This window comes from Phyllopteryx taeniolatus, unplaced genomic scaffold (genome assembly GCF_024500385.1).
Source record: "Phyllopteryx taeniolatus isolate TA_2022b unplaced genomic scaffold, UOR_Ptae_1.2 contig_24, whole genome shotgun sequence".
NCBI lineage: Eukaryota > Metazoa > Chordata > Actinopteri > Syngnathiformes > Syngnathidae > Phyllopteryx > Phyllopteryx taeniolatus.
The window spans coordinates 268,596-281,715 of NW_026903162.1; the positions used below are offsets into that span (position 1 = coordinate 268,596).

General features: G+C 45.5%; 1 protein-coding gene across 5 annotated transcripts in view; it reads right to left on the bottom strand.

Annotated features, from left to right (window-relative positions):
• The window catches only part of crtc3 (CREB regulated transcription coactivator 3), a 126,018-nt gene that overhangs the window by 59,240 nt on the left and 53,658 nt on the right, over window positions 1-13,120 (bottom strand). For 3 of the 5 annotated variants that reach the window (XM_061764854.1, XM_061764850.1, XM_061764849.1), the window contains 2 exons: window positions 11,296-11,358; window positions 280-377 (listed from right to left, as the gene is read on the bottom strand). In XM_061764854.1, coding sequence (XP_061620838.1) covers window positions 280-377; window positions 11,296-11,358 — 161 coding nt within the window. The remainder of the gene's footprint in view (window positions 1-279; window positions 378-11,295; window positions 11,359-13,120) is intronic. The other 2 variants (XM_061764853.1, XM_061764851.1) reach the window with 1 other exon arrangement.

The following is a 13,120-nucleotide window of genomic DNA, read 5'->3' on the forward strand; positions in this document are numbered from 1 at the left end:
TTATAGAAGTGTAGATCCAGACAGGGCAGACTGTTTTTATGTGAAGTCCGCACCTTTACAGCGAAGTATTTTGGACCAAATGAAGAAGAGCATGGATAACATAAAACATGGCACAGCTGTTTAAATGTACACATAAGAGAGCATTTCTTGTTGTAAAGGATTATACTACAAATAAGACCATGAAATCACAACCAGAAAGAGCATGAAGAAACACATGAGCATCTAGTGCCCTGAGTGTGTGTGAGTGTGAGTGTGTGTGTGCGCGCGCGCTACTCTCACCATTGTGGTGTGGGGGCCCTCGACCCATCTGCTGGATCACACTGAAGGGGTCCTGAGGGTTCATAGCACTCGTATGAAGAGCAGAGTCTGAGTTGGTTCTGTGTAGGAGGAAGTGGACAAATATTCAATCTGTTCTAGCACCTTGGACAGCGACAGATGACTTCCCAGGGCCACAAGTTCAGTGAGTCATTTTGCATCCTTCGCATTAATCTGTATACCCATGCTGACCTAACACAATACAAAAATCCAGTAAAGCACTATGCTAAATGTCAATATGTGATAAAGATTAGAGAAAGGCAGAGATTTTTGCAGCATAATTGCATATTGTTACCTTAAATGTGAATGATACTGAGCTACATAGTGAAAATGGTACAGTATATTTAAAATGCCACTTTAGTGTTATTACTTCTTTTATTTATTCATATTTTCTATTTTTTTTTTCTTCAAACCTGTCCTGTTCAGCAACATGGACTTGCAGAATGATGGCTCTGTATGCCTTTTTGCTGGAACAATTTTTGTTGTGCAACAGGGGAGTTTGAAACACTCCCTCTGCTTATTATGATTATTATTTTTTTATTATTCTGATGTTTTGTTTGTTTGATGTTTATTCGGATGTATTGAAAACACTGCCGGACAGAAAATGATTTTAGGGGACAGACAGAGGGATAGAGTTGACAAGGGGACGAGGGGTGAGAACCACAGCAAAACAATTGCGAGACGGTCTAGATATTTGAACACAACATTGAAACAGTAATTTGTAGCTGGGGGGAGAATTCATTTCATTCAGTGTCTAAACACCTGTAAGAACCTGTGAGTTGATATGTTAGTATAACATATGTTGTTGATCCAGGCAGATCCCGAGCCCGACCGAAGAACGCCGACCAGTCCCAAAGGGAGGGGCACGGGTACTGGACCACCGCTGAGGCGAGCCCCCCCAGTCGCCCCACCCCCGCAGAGCATGGGGGCCCCACCCACCAACAAGGCCCAACGCAGGAGCCAGCAGCCACCCAAAAACGGTCACAGCCCACCAAAGCGAGCTCATGTTAAGCGCCCTGAGCAAGGACGGGCAAGGGCGCCAAGAGAGGGGAGAGGAAGGCGTGCCTCAAATGGGGGGATGACCCCCACCCCTCTGTGGCCCGACAACCGGAGAAAAGGGTGGGGGGGGGGGGGGGGGGGGGGGGGTTGGGGGGGCGCGCAGGAGTCAAGCCAAGATAAATGTGATTGTGTGTGGTGGGGTGTATTAAAATTGGAGAAACTGGTGGGGGTGAGGCGAGACGGTCACAGGGCAAGACTGACCCACAACCATCGCCCCCACCTAAGCCAACCAGCACCCCAAGACTGTGCGAATATATGTAGTGCATTAAAAATCCGCAGGAGAAAGGCATGGCAGGGCGGAGTGCCGGGACACCTGGCCGAGTGCCCTCCCTAGCCCGACCCTGCCCTCCCCGCACAGACTGGTGTATGGTCCATTCAAACTGGAGGACTGGCAGTGCAGTGAAGGGAATGGTGGGGGGCGACCAGACCGGAAACCAGCACAGATGTGCCAGCACCCGGCCCGGCTCCCACCCCACCATACCTGGTGCCAGTTCCACAGGGGAGTGTGCCCAATGTGTGTACAGTGTGAGTACTAAAAATGTGCAGTGAGTGTGTGAAGTAAGAGGCTAGACTCCTGTGGGTCTGGCCCGGCCCGACCACAGAGGAAAGGGAGGAAGCACCCCCCCCCCCCCCCCGCCCCCCCTAACCATAGCCCAGTGACAAGAACAGGGCCAGAAGGCGGGCCCTGACAGAGGCGGGAGGCGCTGACACCCACCTTGAGCCCCAGGTCCGCCGGGGACCCCACACAGCCAGAGGGAGAGAAGGGCGACGACCACAGCGGCACGCCCGGGGACAGGGAAGAGGAGGGCACAGGCCCGGGATGCAGCAGCACAGCTTCCAAACCCCCACCCAGAGACCAGAACGAGACCCCCGGAGTGGGGCCAACGGGCACCACCCCGGCACCTAGGGACGGAGAGCAGCCCCAGGATCTGCATCTCCCAGTAAGGCAACACAGACACAACCATACCCAAGAGGAGGAGGGGGGAACAGGCCCAGCATCCCCAGAGGCCAACCGCGCAAATCCAGAAGGATAGGGGTTAAAATGCATGAAAGTGACCCTATGGCGTGCACAGGGGTCTGAAATTACAATGTTTTTTTTGGTCACATTACATTGCATTTACATTACATTTCTGTATCACATTCTTTCCCAGGCAAACATAATGAAGCTTCAAGGTTCACCATTTTAATGAAAGGTGATAACTTTTCTTAAAGTTATCCATTTGCTTATTACGTTTGGCAGAGAGACCTTCTAGTATTATATACTCTATGACAAGATTTTGCCATTGGTTAATGTCGATAGCTTCTTTATTTTTCCAGTTTAAGTGTTTTTTTAGCGATAGGTAGACTTAAAAGCATTGGTTATTGACAGCAGACAAAAGATTAGGAGGAATCTGAATCCTTCTGTCATGAGCTGTGCCTTGCAGTTTTTTTGTTGGAGCCTGGGTGGCGCCTTGTGCTCCTCTCACCCTCTCTCTCTTTCTTCACAGTAATCAGCACCACCTCAGCCGTGCACCAGTCATCTATCAGCCCTGCATAAAAGCCTGCCAGATCCCGGAAACTCTTGCCAGAGTATTGAAGCTTCTCCTGCGGTACAACGGCTCCCCAGTTACCAAGTAAACTACGTAACTCCTTGTCATCTTTCTGACCTCCGTGTTTCTCCATGTCCTCAGTGTTCCCTCCGTTTTCCTCGCCAAGCGGATTTCTGCCACCACACCGCCAAGCCAGCCGCCTGTCCTCGTCACCGCCTGCCACACGTTCTCTGCCTCAACAACCCGCCAGCACATCTCAAGGACCATCTCCATTCCCCTTTTTCAATAAAATTTTCACCACAACCTCTCAGCCTCCGCCTGCTCTTGGGTCCACTCTTAATTCACTCCTGACAGACTACTCTGGCCACCCATGGACCCAGCAACCCCGGAGGCGTAAAACATCCACTCACCCTCCAAGGCACCCACATAGGGCGACAGGACAAAGCTCTTCAAGAGATCATGAAATCTTTACACTCCCTCACGCAACAAGTGTCCCTCTTCAAAAATGCAATCCAACTTTCCCCTGAGACCCCATTAGTCCTCGGAATTCCCTGGTTCAAGAAACATAACCCCGCCATTGACTGGATGCACTTGTCTATCACTGGATGGAGCCCTCACTGCCATTCACACTGCCTGCTGTCTGCCATACTGCCCTCTCGTAAACCACCACCATCTGCTACACCAGTTGAGCTCCGGGTACCTGAAGAATATCATGATCTCTCGCCGGTGTTCAGTAAAGACCTGGACTTTTCTCTACCCCCCCACCCTCACCCCAACCCCCTTCCCCTTACCCCCCACCCTTACGACTGCACAATCAATCTCCTGCTGGGAGCCCCTCTTCCCTCAAGCCGTCTCGTCAATCTCTCCCACCCGGAGAAAAAGGATTTCTCTGGCTTCTGGACTCATTCGCCCTTCCTCGTCTCCGGTAGGGGCACCACTCTCCTCCCCTGCATAGACTACCGTGGACTCAATGACGTCACTGTAAAAAATAAATCACCACTACACCTCATCGACCCGTCATTTGAACCCCTATGCGATGCCCAGATATTCACCAAATTGGACCTACAAAATGCCTACCACCTCATCCGTATCCAAGAGGGGGATGAATGGAAGACCGCTTTCAATACCCCCCTCGGACACTTGGAATACCTTGTCATGCCGTTCAGATTAACAAACGCCCCCACAGTCGTCCAAGCCTTCATCAATGACGTCCTCTGTGATTATGTTGAACCTGTTTATTTTTGTTTACCTGGACAACATCCTCATTTTCTCCCGCTCCCCCGAAGAACAGCCCACTCAAGCACGCCAAGTCCTCCAGCGCCTCCTCAAAAACCGTCTGTACGTCAAACCCGAAAAATGCGAATTGGACCTCTCCTCCGTACATTTCCTAGGCTACATCATAGCCAAAGGACAATTGCAACCAGACCCTGCCAAAATCCAAGCAATCAGACTGGCCCCTTCCCACCACCTGGAAATAACTATGTTTCCTCTGATCCACTAACTTCAACCGCCGCTTCATCTGCAATTACAGCAAGGTTGCAATCCCCCTCACCAGCCTTACATCCATCAGCTCCCCCTTTCAGTGGACCCCGACAGCATCCCAAGCTATCGGCCAACTCAAAACCCTTTTCACAGTGCTCCCATCCTACGACACCCCGACCCCTCCCTCCAGTTTGTGGTGGAGGTTGACGCCTCAGACACTGGGGCAGAGGCCATCCTCTCGCACCGGGACCCCACGTCCAAGAAACGTCATCCCTGTGCCTTTTTCCCCGTCGCCTGTCCCCTGCCGAGAGGAATTACGTCGTTGGCAACCAAGAGCTGCTAGCCATCATATGGGCATTGCAAGGAGTGGAGGCACTGGCTGGAGGGAACTGAATTACCGTTTTTCATTTGGACTGATCACAAAAATCTTGCTTACCTCCGTTCCGCCAAACACCTTAACCCCTGACAAGCTCGCTGGGACCTCTCTTGAGTAGATTTAATTTCAGTCTCTCCTTCCGTCCTGGTTCCTGCAAGAGCAAACCTAATGCGCCCTGTCTCGGATTCACTCACCCCCCTGCAGCCCTGCAGAAGCAGAATCCATCCTCCCTTCCTCGTGCTTCGTTGGAACGGTCACTTGGAAGATCGAACAGGTGGTTAATGAGGCTCAAAAGACTCACCCTGATCCCAAGACCAGGCCTCCGAACAGTCTGTTCGTACCCGATTCCGCACGCTCTGACGTCCTTCAGTAGGCCCACAACTCCTTGCTCACCTGTCATCCCGGCAACACCCGCGCCATTCAGTTCATCCAGAAGCACTTGGCCCAGCCTTGTTAAAGACAACCGAGAGTTCGTCCAAGCCTGCTCCGTCTAAACTAAAACTACCATCTGCCTTTGAAACTGCTAACCTCCTAGTCCAACATGTCTTTAAACTCCAAGGAATCCCCATCAATATCGTCTCTAACCGAGGACCTCAGTTCTCCACCCTTGTCTGGAAGGAATTCTGTAAAGCGGTGGGCGCAGCAGCCACCTTGTCTTCGGGTTATCATCCACAGATCAACGGCGAGACGGAGCAGGCGAATCAGTCCCTGGAATCGGCCCTCTGCTGTGTTGCCGCACGCAACCCCTCCTCCTGGAGCTCATTCCTCCCCTGGATTGTATACGCCTAGAACTCCCTCACCAGCTCCGCTACCGGTATGTCCCATTCATGGCTTGCTACGGTTTCCAACCTCCATTATTTAGGGAAGAGGAGCAGGCGGTGGCGGTTCCCGCAGTTAAGGATCACCTCAATAGGGTCCAGGCCGTGTGGAAAGACGTCACCTGTCATCATCACCTGCATAAAAACCTGCCAGATCCCGGAAACTCTGAGTATTGAAGCTTCTCTTGCGGTACAACAGCTCCCAGTTAGCAAGTAAGCTACGTAATTCCTCGTTATCTTTCTGACCACGTGTTTCTCCTTGTCCTCAGTGTTCCCTCCATGTTCCTCACCAAGTGGATTTCTGCTACCACGCCGCCAAGCCAGCCGCCTGTCCCCGTCACCACCTGCCACACGTTCTCTGCCTCAGCAACCTGCCAGCACATTTCAAGGACCATCTCCATTCCCCCTTTTCAATAAATTTTTCATCAGAACCTCTCAGCCTCCGCCTGCACTTGGGTCAAGTCTTAATACACTCGTGATACCTACAGTTCAAAACTGAGGAAAGTTTCTGTGTAATTAGTGACCAGAAGTGCTGTACGGGTATACAATGCCAAAGAGCATGCAAATAAGTGTCTGGAGCGTTTTCAGTAGAATGAATGCATATGGTTGATTTTGAATAGCCATTTTATGCATACTATATTGTGGAACGTATGATCAATGGAGTACTTTGAAATGTATTAGCTTTATTCATGTTTTCTAACTAGGAGAGCTTGTGGGGAAAAAAAAATACTGTGATCCTGTCATAGGCTTCCCGTCATAAGATTTTTCTCAAATCTTGAATGTATGGCACTTCAAAATAGTATGAACACAATCATATTATAAATATATTAGATATTCTAAAATAGGTTTCTTTATATATTTTATTAAGTTTCTGTTCTTTGTCATTATCAGTAGCAGCAGTGTCCAAACCTTTTTCTCTGAGGGCCATATACAGAAAAATTTACGGATACAAGGGCCGACTAGAATATAGGGCCACCCCAGGACTGAACAGCAAATGAACCACATCTACCAATTCAGAACCAAAACAAGAGCAAACTGTAGTAAGCTGAATATTTTTAAAGCAATTATTTGGGGATAATTAATTTCATATGTTCACAAATTGGACCTTGGCACAGAGCAGAAAGTGGAGGAAACCATTGCTGGTGCTATGAAGACAAATGAGTTTCTATTGCATATCTAGAAAAGCGCTACATAAAACCAATGTATTAGTAGTAGTCGTTTTTGGGGTGTTGCACCCATAGGGGATATGGGTCCAACACCACCACCCTTTTTGCCCCCCAATAATGTTGCAGGCCGTGTCAAATATTATTTTTAGGGTATGCCGCTGTTGGCGACATACTCTCGCCAGATGGCACCATAACCCCCCAACCTCGGACTGCATTCCCTGTCTCCACTCCCCCGCCGAGACAGACGGCCACGGGGATGCCCGATTTATCTCATGAATTACCAGCCAGTCCGAAGAGCTCATCAAAGCGGAGACGAGGAATACTGACTCCTCACCCGGACTTTAAACCAATTAGCAGCTACCCCAGAAACCTGGACTCCCATGCATGTCAATATTAAAGTTCACAGGGCCATTTGTTCCTTCTATCCGAGACAATGGATGGAGCACGAGCGACACCCACAAGCGGTGGAAAGCTATTGCAACTCCGGGGGAACTAATCACAATCTGCACCGAATTTGAATGATGTATGATATTTTAAGAACTTTGCATGAACGTTCCCAGTGTTACCATCACAACAGCGCCACTAGTGATTGTATTTCTGCAAATTTGAATGTCTGATGCCAAATCTGTGTTGACTGAACCGGATGAGACGTTTCACCGCACACAACACAAATGCACACAACACAAATGCCACATTGCAAACATTACATGGTTCTCAACAACCACTACAATTGAAACATTCATTATAGGGCGTTACAATGCACTGGAAAATGGTCTCATCTTAAATCCAACAATTAATATTTCATCCCACTGATTGTAAACCACAAAATAATCCTAGGATGAAAAGTAACATTAAGAGGCGGTCTATCTCTCCTTTTGGCCCCGGAGTGGGGGGGAACACCCCCCTTGCGGCTGGGCATAATGGCCGGAGCCCCCTTTGTTGGGCGTGCTCGTTCAACCAACTTGCCGAAGACTGGCTCAGCCAGGAAGCCCCACCTCTCACCACAAGGTGGCGAGGACACATCGGACCATTCCCCGCCGCAGGGCACCCTTCACAGGGTCCCGAGCTATCCTTTTGGGTGCCTTGGCAGCTCACGGGCAAGCTACGTTGGGAAAGAAGAGGTCGGCGCACGTCTGTTCCGAGCGTCTTGCGAACAGCAACACCCCGGCTTCTGCCGCCCTGCCTTGGAACTATTTTTCCTGCTCTTCTTCTTTTTTTTCTTCCTCGTTTTCCGCCAAATCCACCTGTTCCCTGTGTGGACCGCGGTGACCGACCAAACATTCGGTAGATCTACCAGCCTGCCTAAATTGTGTTCCACGCACTAAGTCCAACTTGCAGTCTACTAAAGTGCAAATGAATGCATATTTGTGTTTAAATTCCAGAGAACAGGAACCCCCAGCTATATGCACTGCCATCCTATGCTCATTTCCACCCTCACATCACAAGTCAGTCTCCTTTGCCAATGTTCGTCTGTCTTTTGTTTTGCTTTTTCTCTGCATTGTCCCCCTGTAGATTCCTCCGTTAGATCTTTTCTATAAAAATTCACTGCCTTTATCATTTGTGTGTGTTTGGGTTCAACAAAAGACCTCTGGTTATCGAGAACTCATCTAATTCCTGTAGCAACCTTCAGATTATGAGACATAGAGGTTTTTCGTCCCTTTGTCAAAAAGAGACGTGGTGCCCCTTTTCGAGATAAAATAATTTGATTTTAACGCCAAAACTTCAAATCACGCTAAACCGGAATCCAGGGGTCGCGTCCATCCTATTCTTTTCTCCTAAATTAATTACTTTTGTATCTAAACCAATATACGCTACAGCCGCATACCGCGGAAAAAAAAAAAAAAGGACGATGAGCTGAAAATGGCCCCGGGGCTGTAGTTTGGACAACACCCCTGCTATACAGTACGCATAAATTATTTGCTTCTCTACCACAAGGTCTCCTCACTCATTAATGACTAATCCCAGGCGTCTACTGTATTAGTTAAGTGTATGTATGGAGTCTGTTTCAACAGGGTATGGTTCCTAAATGGTTTTCCATAATGCCTCCATGACATTTTCAGTGATGATCAAGCTCAGGGGTGACAAACTCCTTTTCATCACGGGCCACATTGTAGTTTTAGTTTCCTTCAGAGGACCATTATGTCAATGAAAATAATATGTCTGATCATATTGTTACATATAGACAATTGCACCTGCATTTGTTTGTGTTTATATATTTTTCAATAACAAAATGAGTTTGAAATCAGAAGTCATAGTGACAACCAAATACTACTATTGTTTAATTTATGTAAATAAGGGAGTTGGTGAAAAAAAATGCTTGTAATATCTGTTAAAAAAAAGTGGAGAAAAATTAACGTTGAGATATTCATCCACTATGAAAATAACATCAAGAAACCTGAAGAAGATACACTTGATTTGCCTTTGTTGGCAACAAAAAAATGATGTGGCCTGATCTGACCCCCAGGCCTTGGGTTTGATAGCGGTGATCTAGGTAGCATGACAAATAATGGCTCACACCATTCATAAATTGTCAGATTTAAAAAATGTGAATTATGAAAACCAGTTTTACATTACAAACGGATGACAAAATGGTGACTTTACTAGGGCGGAGACCAATATCAAACTGCTATCCTACACATCTTTTCATGAGCCGCCGCTGGTTTTAAGTTTAGTATGTAGCTCTCTGTATTGTCAATAAAACTAACTATAGGATTCGCAATTCACGCTTAGATAGTATAGTTGGAGGTACTCATGAATGGAAAATTAGTTGTCTATTGTAGAGGTTTTTCTGCGTGGCATCTCAAAATATTTAAAGTAACATGACATACACAAAACTGTTGGTACCCTTTCGTTAAAGAAAGAAAAACCCACAATTTTCATCGACATAACGTATGAGCCAACGGCTCATAGACGGCTACTTCAAAATAGTCCAATGTTTTGCTCTTAGCCATTCTTTGGTGTTTTAAGCTGTTAGGGGTTATTATATTGTTGGAAAACCCATGACACTAGGTACCGCATTTTGCCCCAGACTAACTTGACAGTCTTGAGATTTTATCATATCCTGCGCCAGTTGCAGCTTATCAGCCCCAGAATGTAACCAAGCATCCTACATGTGTCACAGGTACAGTATTCTTTTCTTTGTCCACACTGCAAAATTGTTGGTACACTTTTTTTAAAGAAAGAAAAACCCAGAATTCTCACAAGAACATAGTCCCAGAAGCATTGTGGTTTGTCAATATGCATACAGTATCAGCATATTCTAGTCCGATTAGTTTTAAGTTTTTCAGTAACTATTGTGTTTTTTGTTGTTGTTGTTAACAATCTAAGAACACTGTGCCAATTCTGTGAAACATGGATGAGGCTCTGTTATGTTCTGGGGCTGCTCTATAATATCTGGCACAGCATGTCTTGAATCTGTGCAGGGTACAATGAAACCTCAAGAATATCAAGGCATTCTGTAGAGAAATGTGCTGCCTAGTGTGAGAAAGCTTGGTCTTAGTGGTAGGTAATGGATCTTGCAACAGGATAATGACCCAAAAATGGACAGCTAAAAATGGACAAGAATGACTAAAGGAAAACCTTGGACGATTTGTAAGTGGCCTTCTATGAGGCCTGACCTAAATTGTATGTAACTGCTGTGAAAGGAGTTGCAACATGTCGTCTGGAGAAAGCACCCTGAAAACCTGAGACAATTAATTGGAGCTGGAGTTTGCTCACAAGGAGGGGGCCAAAATACCCATTGACAGGTGCAGGTCTCATTGACAATTACAGAAATAGTTTGATTGCAGTGATTGCCTTCAAAGGCTGTGCAACAAAATATCAAGGGTACCACAATGTTTTCCCAGGCCAGTTTCATTTGTTTGTTTTCATATAATAAATAGGCTGGACCACAAAAATAAAGCAATGAATGATTTTCATTAGTTAATTGTCATTATATATTTATCATCACTTTTGTCAGTTTTACATTATTTTGTTGAAAATTCTTTCTTTCTCCAATGGAAGGGCACCAACATACTGTATTTGTCCATCTGTGTAAAACCAATGAGTGATGCCTGGAAATGTGAATCAGTCCAATAGACTGTTGTATGGATTACTTTGTAGAAATCAAATAGGAAACATAAAATTGTTTAGAAAAGAAACAGAAAATAATAGAATGGGAAGAGAATGACAGTATAGACATGTAAATCTGGATGCTAGCTTGCAGAAGGCCTTGATTCCTAAAGCTGTGTTATTAAGAAAGAAATAACTGATTAATGTCTCAGGTACCAAACTGCATAGTAGAGAAGGAAACAATTGGAGAATTAAAAAAAAAAAAAAAAAAAAATCATCACAAAAGACAGTTGAGACTTGGTTGCCTTTTAGTGCTTCAGAGAAAGAGGATTTTTGTGATGTTAGAAATGAAGCAGAGGTTATAAAAAGAATTGAAAAGCAAGACACTATATATCCCAATGATATGGCAATGAAACTATTAACATATGTGAGTAAGGCATGAAGCAGTCACCACAGACTAGAGCAAAGGGATGATAGGTGGGAGAGGGGTCAAGGGTCACCTGTTGAGTTGTGATATTAATCTAAACCCAGGCCGCTTTTCCTCACTCCACGGGGGCTGATCCCTTCAAAAGAAACAAATGTATTTGGGGTTATGCAGAGACCTGTGGGTGGGAAGAATTTGTTTATAAAGAGCATTTCAAATGTGTCTAATGTGATGCAGTCTCTTATGGTTTGCAGACCAACACTGCGGCCGAAGCCCTTTGTCCCTTATGCTGTGGTAAAACACACATATACATTATTGTGTTACTGGAATCAGAGTTTTTGCAAATATATGAGACTGAATGATGTAAATAACTGAATCTGCTATTCATTTCTGCACAATATTTGATGGCTTATTACTTGGCCGATGCCACATCCCTCCAAATGCCATGGAAATTAAGCATTTTCGTTTTTTCCATACAGTTCCAAGCACCCCCACCAAAAAACACAACCACCTGCATTGCGACTTTGTGCTTGGTGGCGCTAATAAGATTAAAGTCAGCAAGTCAATTCAAAATTGTAATCAGAACTTAAAACAAATGGCACGAGATTAGAAAATAACAACTGAAAGATAAATTAATTAAGATCCCCAGAGCATAATGCTGCCACTCCCATATTTCCCAGTGAGGTTGGTAGGATCAAGGTCCTATGCAGTGTCAGCTTTTCACCACACAGTGTCTTGCGTTCAGGCCAAAAATTTTAATGTTAGTTTCATGTTTGCTGTGCCCAAATGGCTTTTGGCAGACTGGACTCTTTATTGCTTTTTCCAACAATGGCTTTCTTCTTCTCACGCTTCCAAAAAGGCCAGATATAAAGTGGGCACAACTAATACTTGTCATGAGAAGAGATGCTGTGAATTTTGCTACTCCTCCAGTTACTATGGGCCTCTTGGCTGCTTCTATGACTAATGCTCTCCACGGGTGGGAGTAAGTCGCATATGTGCAAGTCACAAGTCAGTCCCAAATCTTAACCAAGTTTCTAGCAAGTCCCAAGTTACTGCGGCAAAATTCAAGCAAGTCAAGTCCAGTCCTACTATATTTCAAGATTTAACTGACGTGCTGAAACCCGAACCCGGTCCAACACCCACACCCTCCCGACCCCATATTAGTCCCCCAGGAAAACTGGATATGTAGGTGTGCCCAGATGTGCCTAGTGAGAAAAATATATACAGTGAGTGGCTCTAAACACCAGCACAATGGATTTGGAATAAAACAAACGAGATGTGCTTTAACTGCAGACTTTCAGCTATAATTTGAGGTTATTGACATCCAAATCAGGTGAACGGTGTAGGAATTACAACAGTTTGTATATGTGCCTCACACTTTTTAAGGGCCCAAAAGTAATGAGACAATTGCCTGCTGAGCTGTTCCATGGCCAAGTGTGTTATTCCCTCATTATCCCATGTACAAAGAGCAGATAAAAAGTCAAGAGTTCATTTCAAGTGTGCTATTTGCATTTGAAATATGTCGCTGTCAATTCTCAACATAAGATCCAAAGAGCTGTCACTATCAGTGAAGAAACGCATCATTAGGCTAAAAAAAAAATCAAAACAAACGCATGAGAACCCAAGTGAGATGGCAAAAAGCATTATGGTAGGTTTGTGCAAATCCACCATATGGAACGTTCTATGAATTTAAAAAAAAAAAAAAAAAAGGTAGACCACAGTAAACAACTGTGGTGGATTAGTGCAGCAGATAACATTATTTCAGAATCTTTCAAATATACAAGCACTAAATTTGACACAGGTACTCCTTAAACATTACTCTTTTGAAAAAGTATGCAGACCACTTAAAATTAAATATGGCCGCTGACTTTTAATGTGGCAACCATATCTGGTAGACAAAT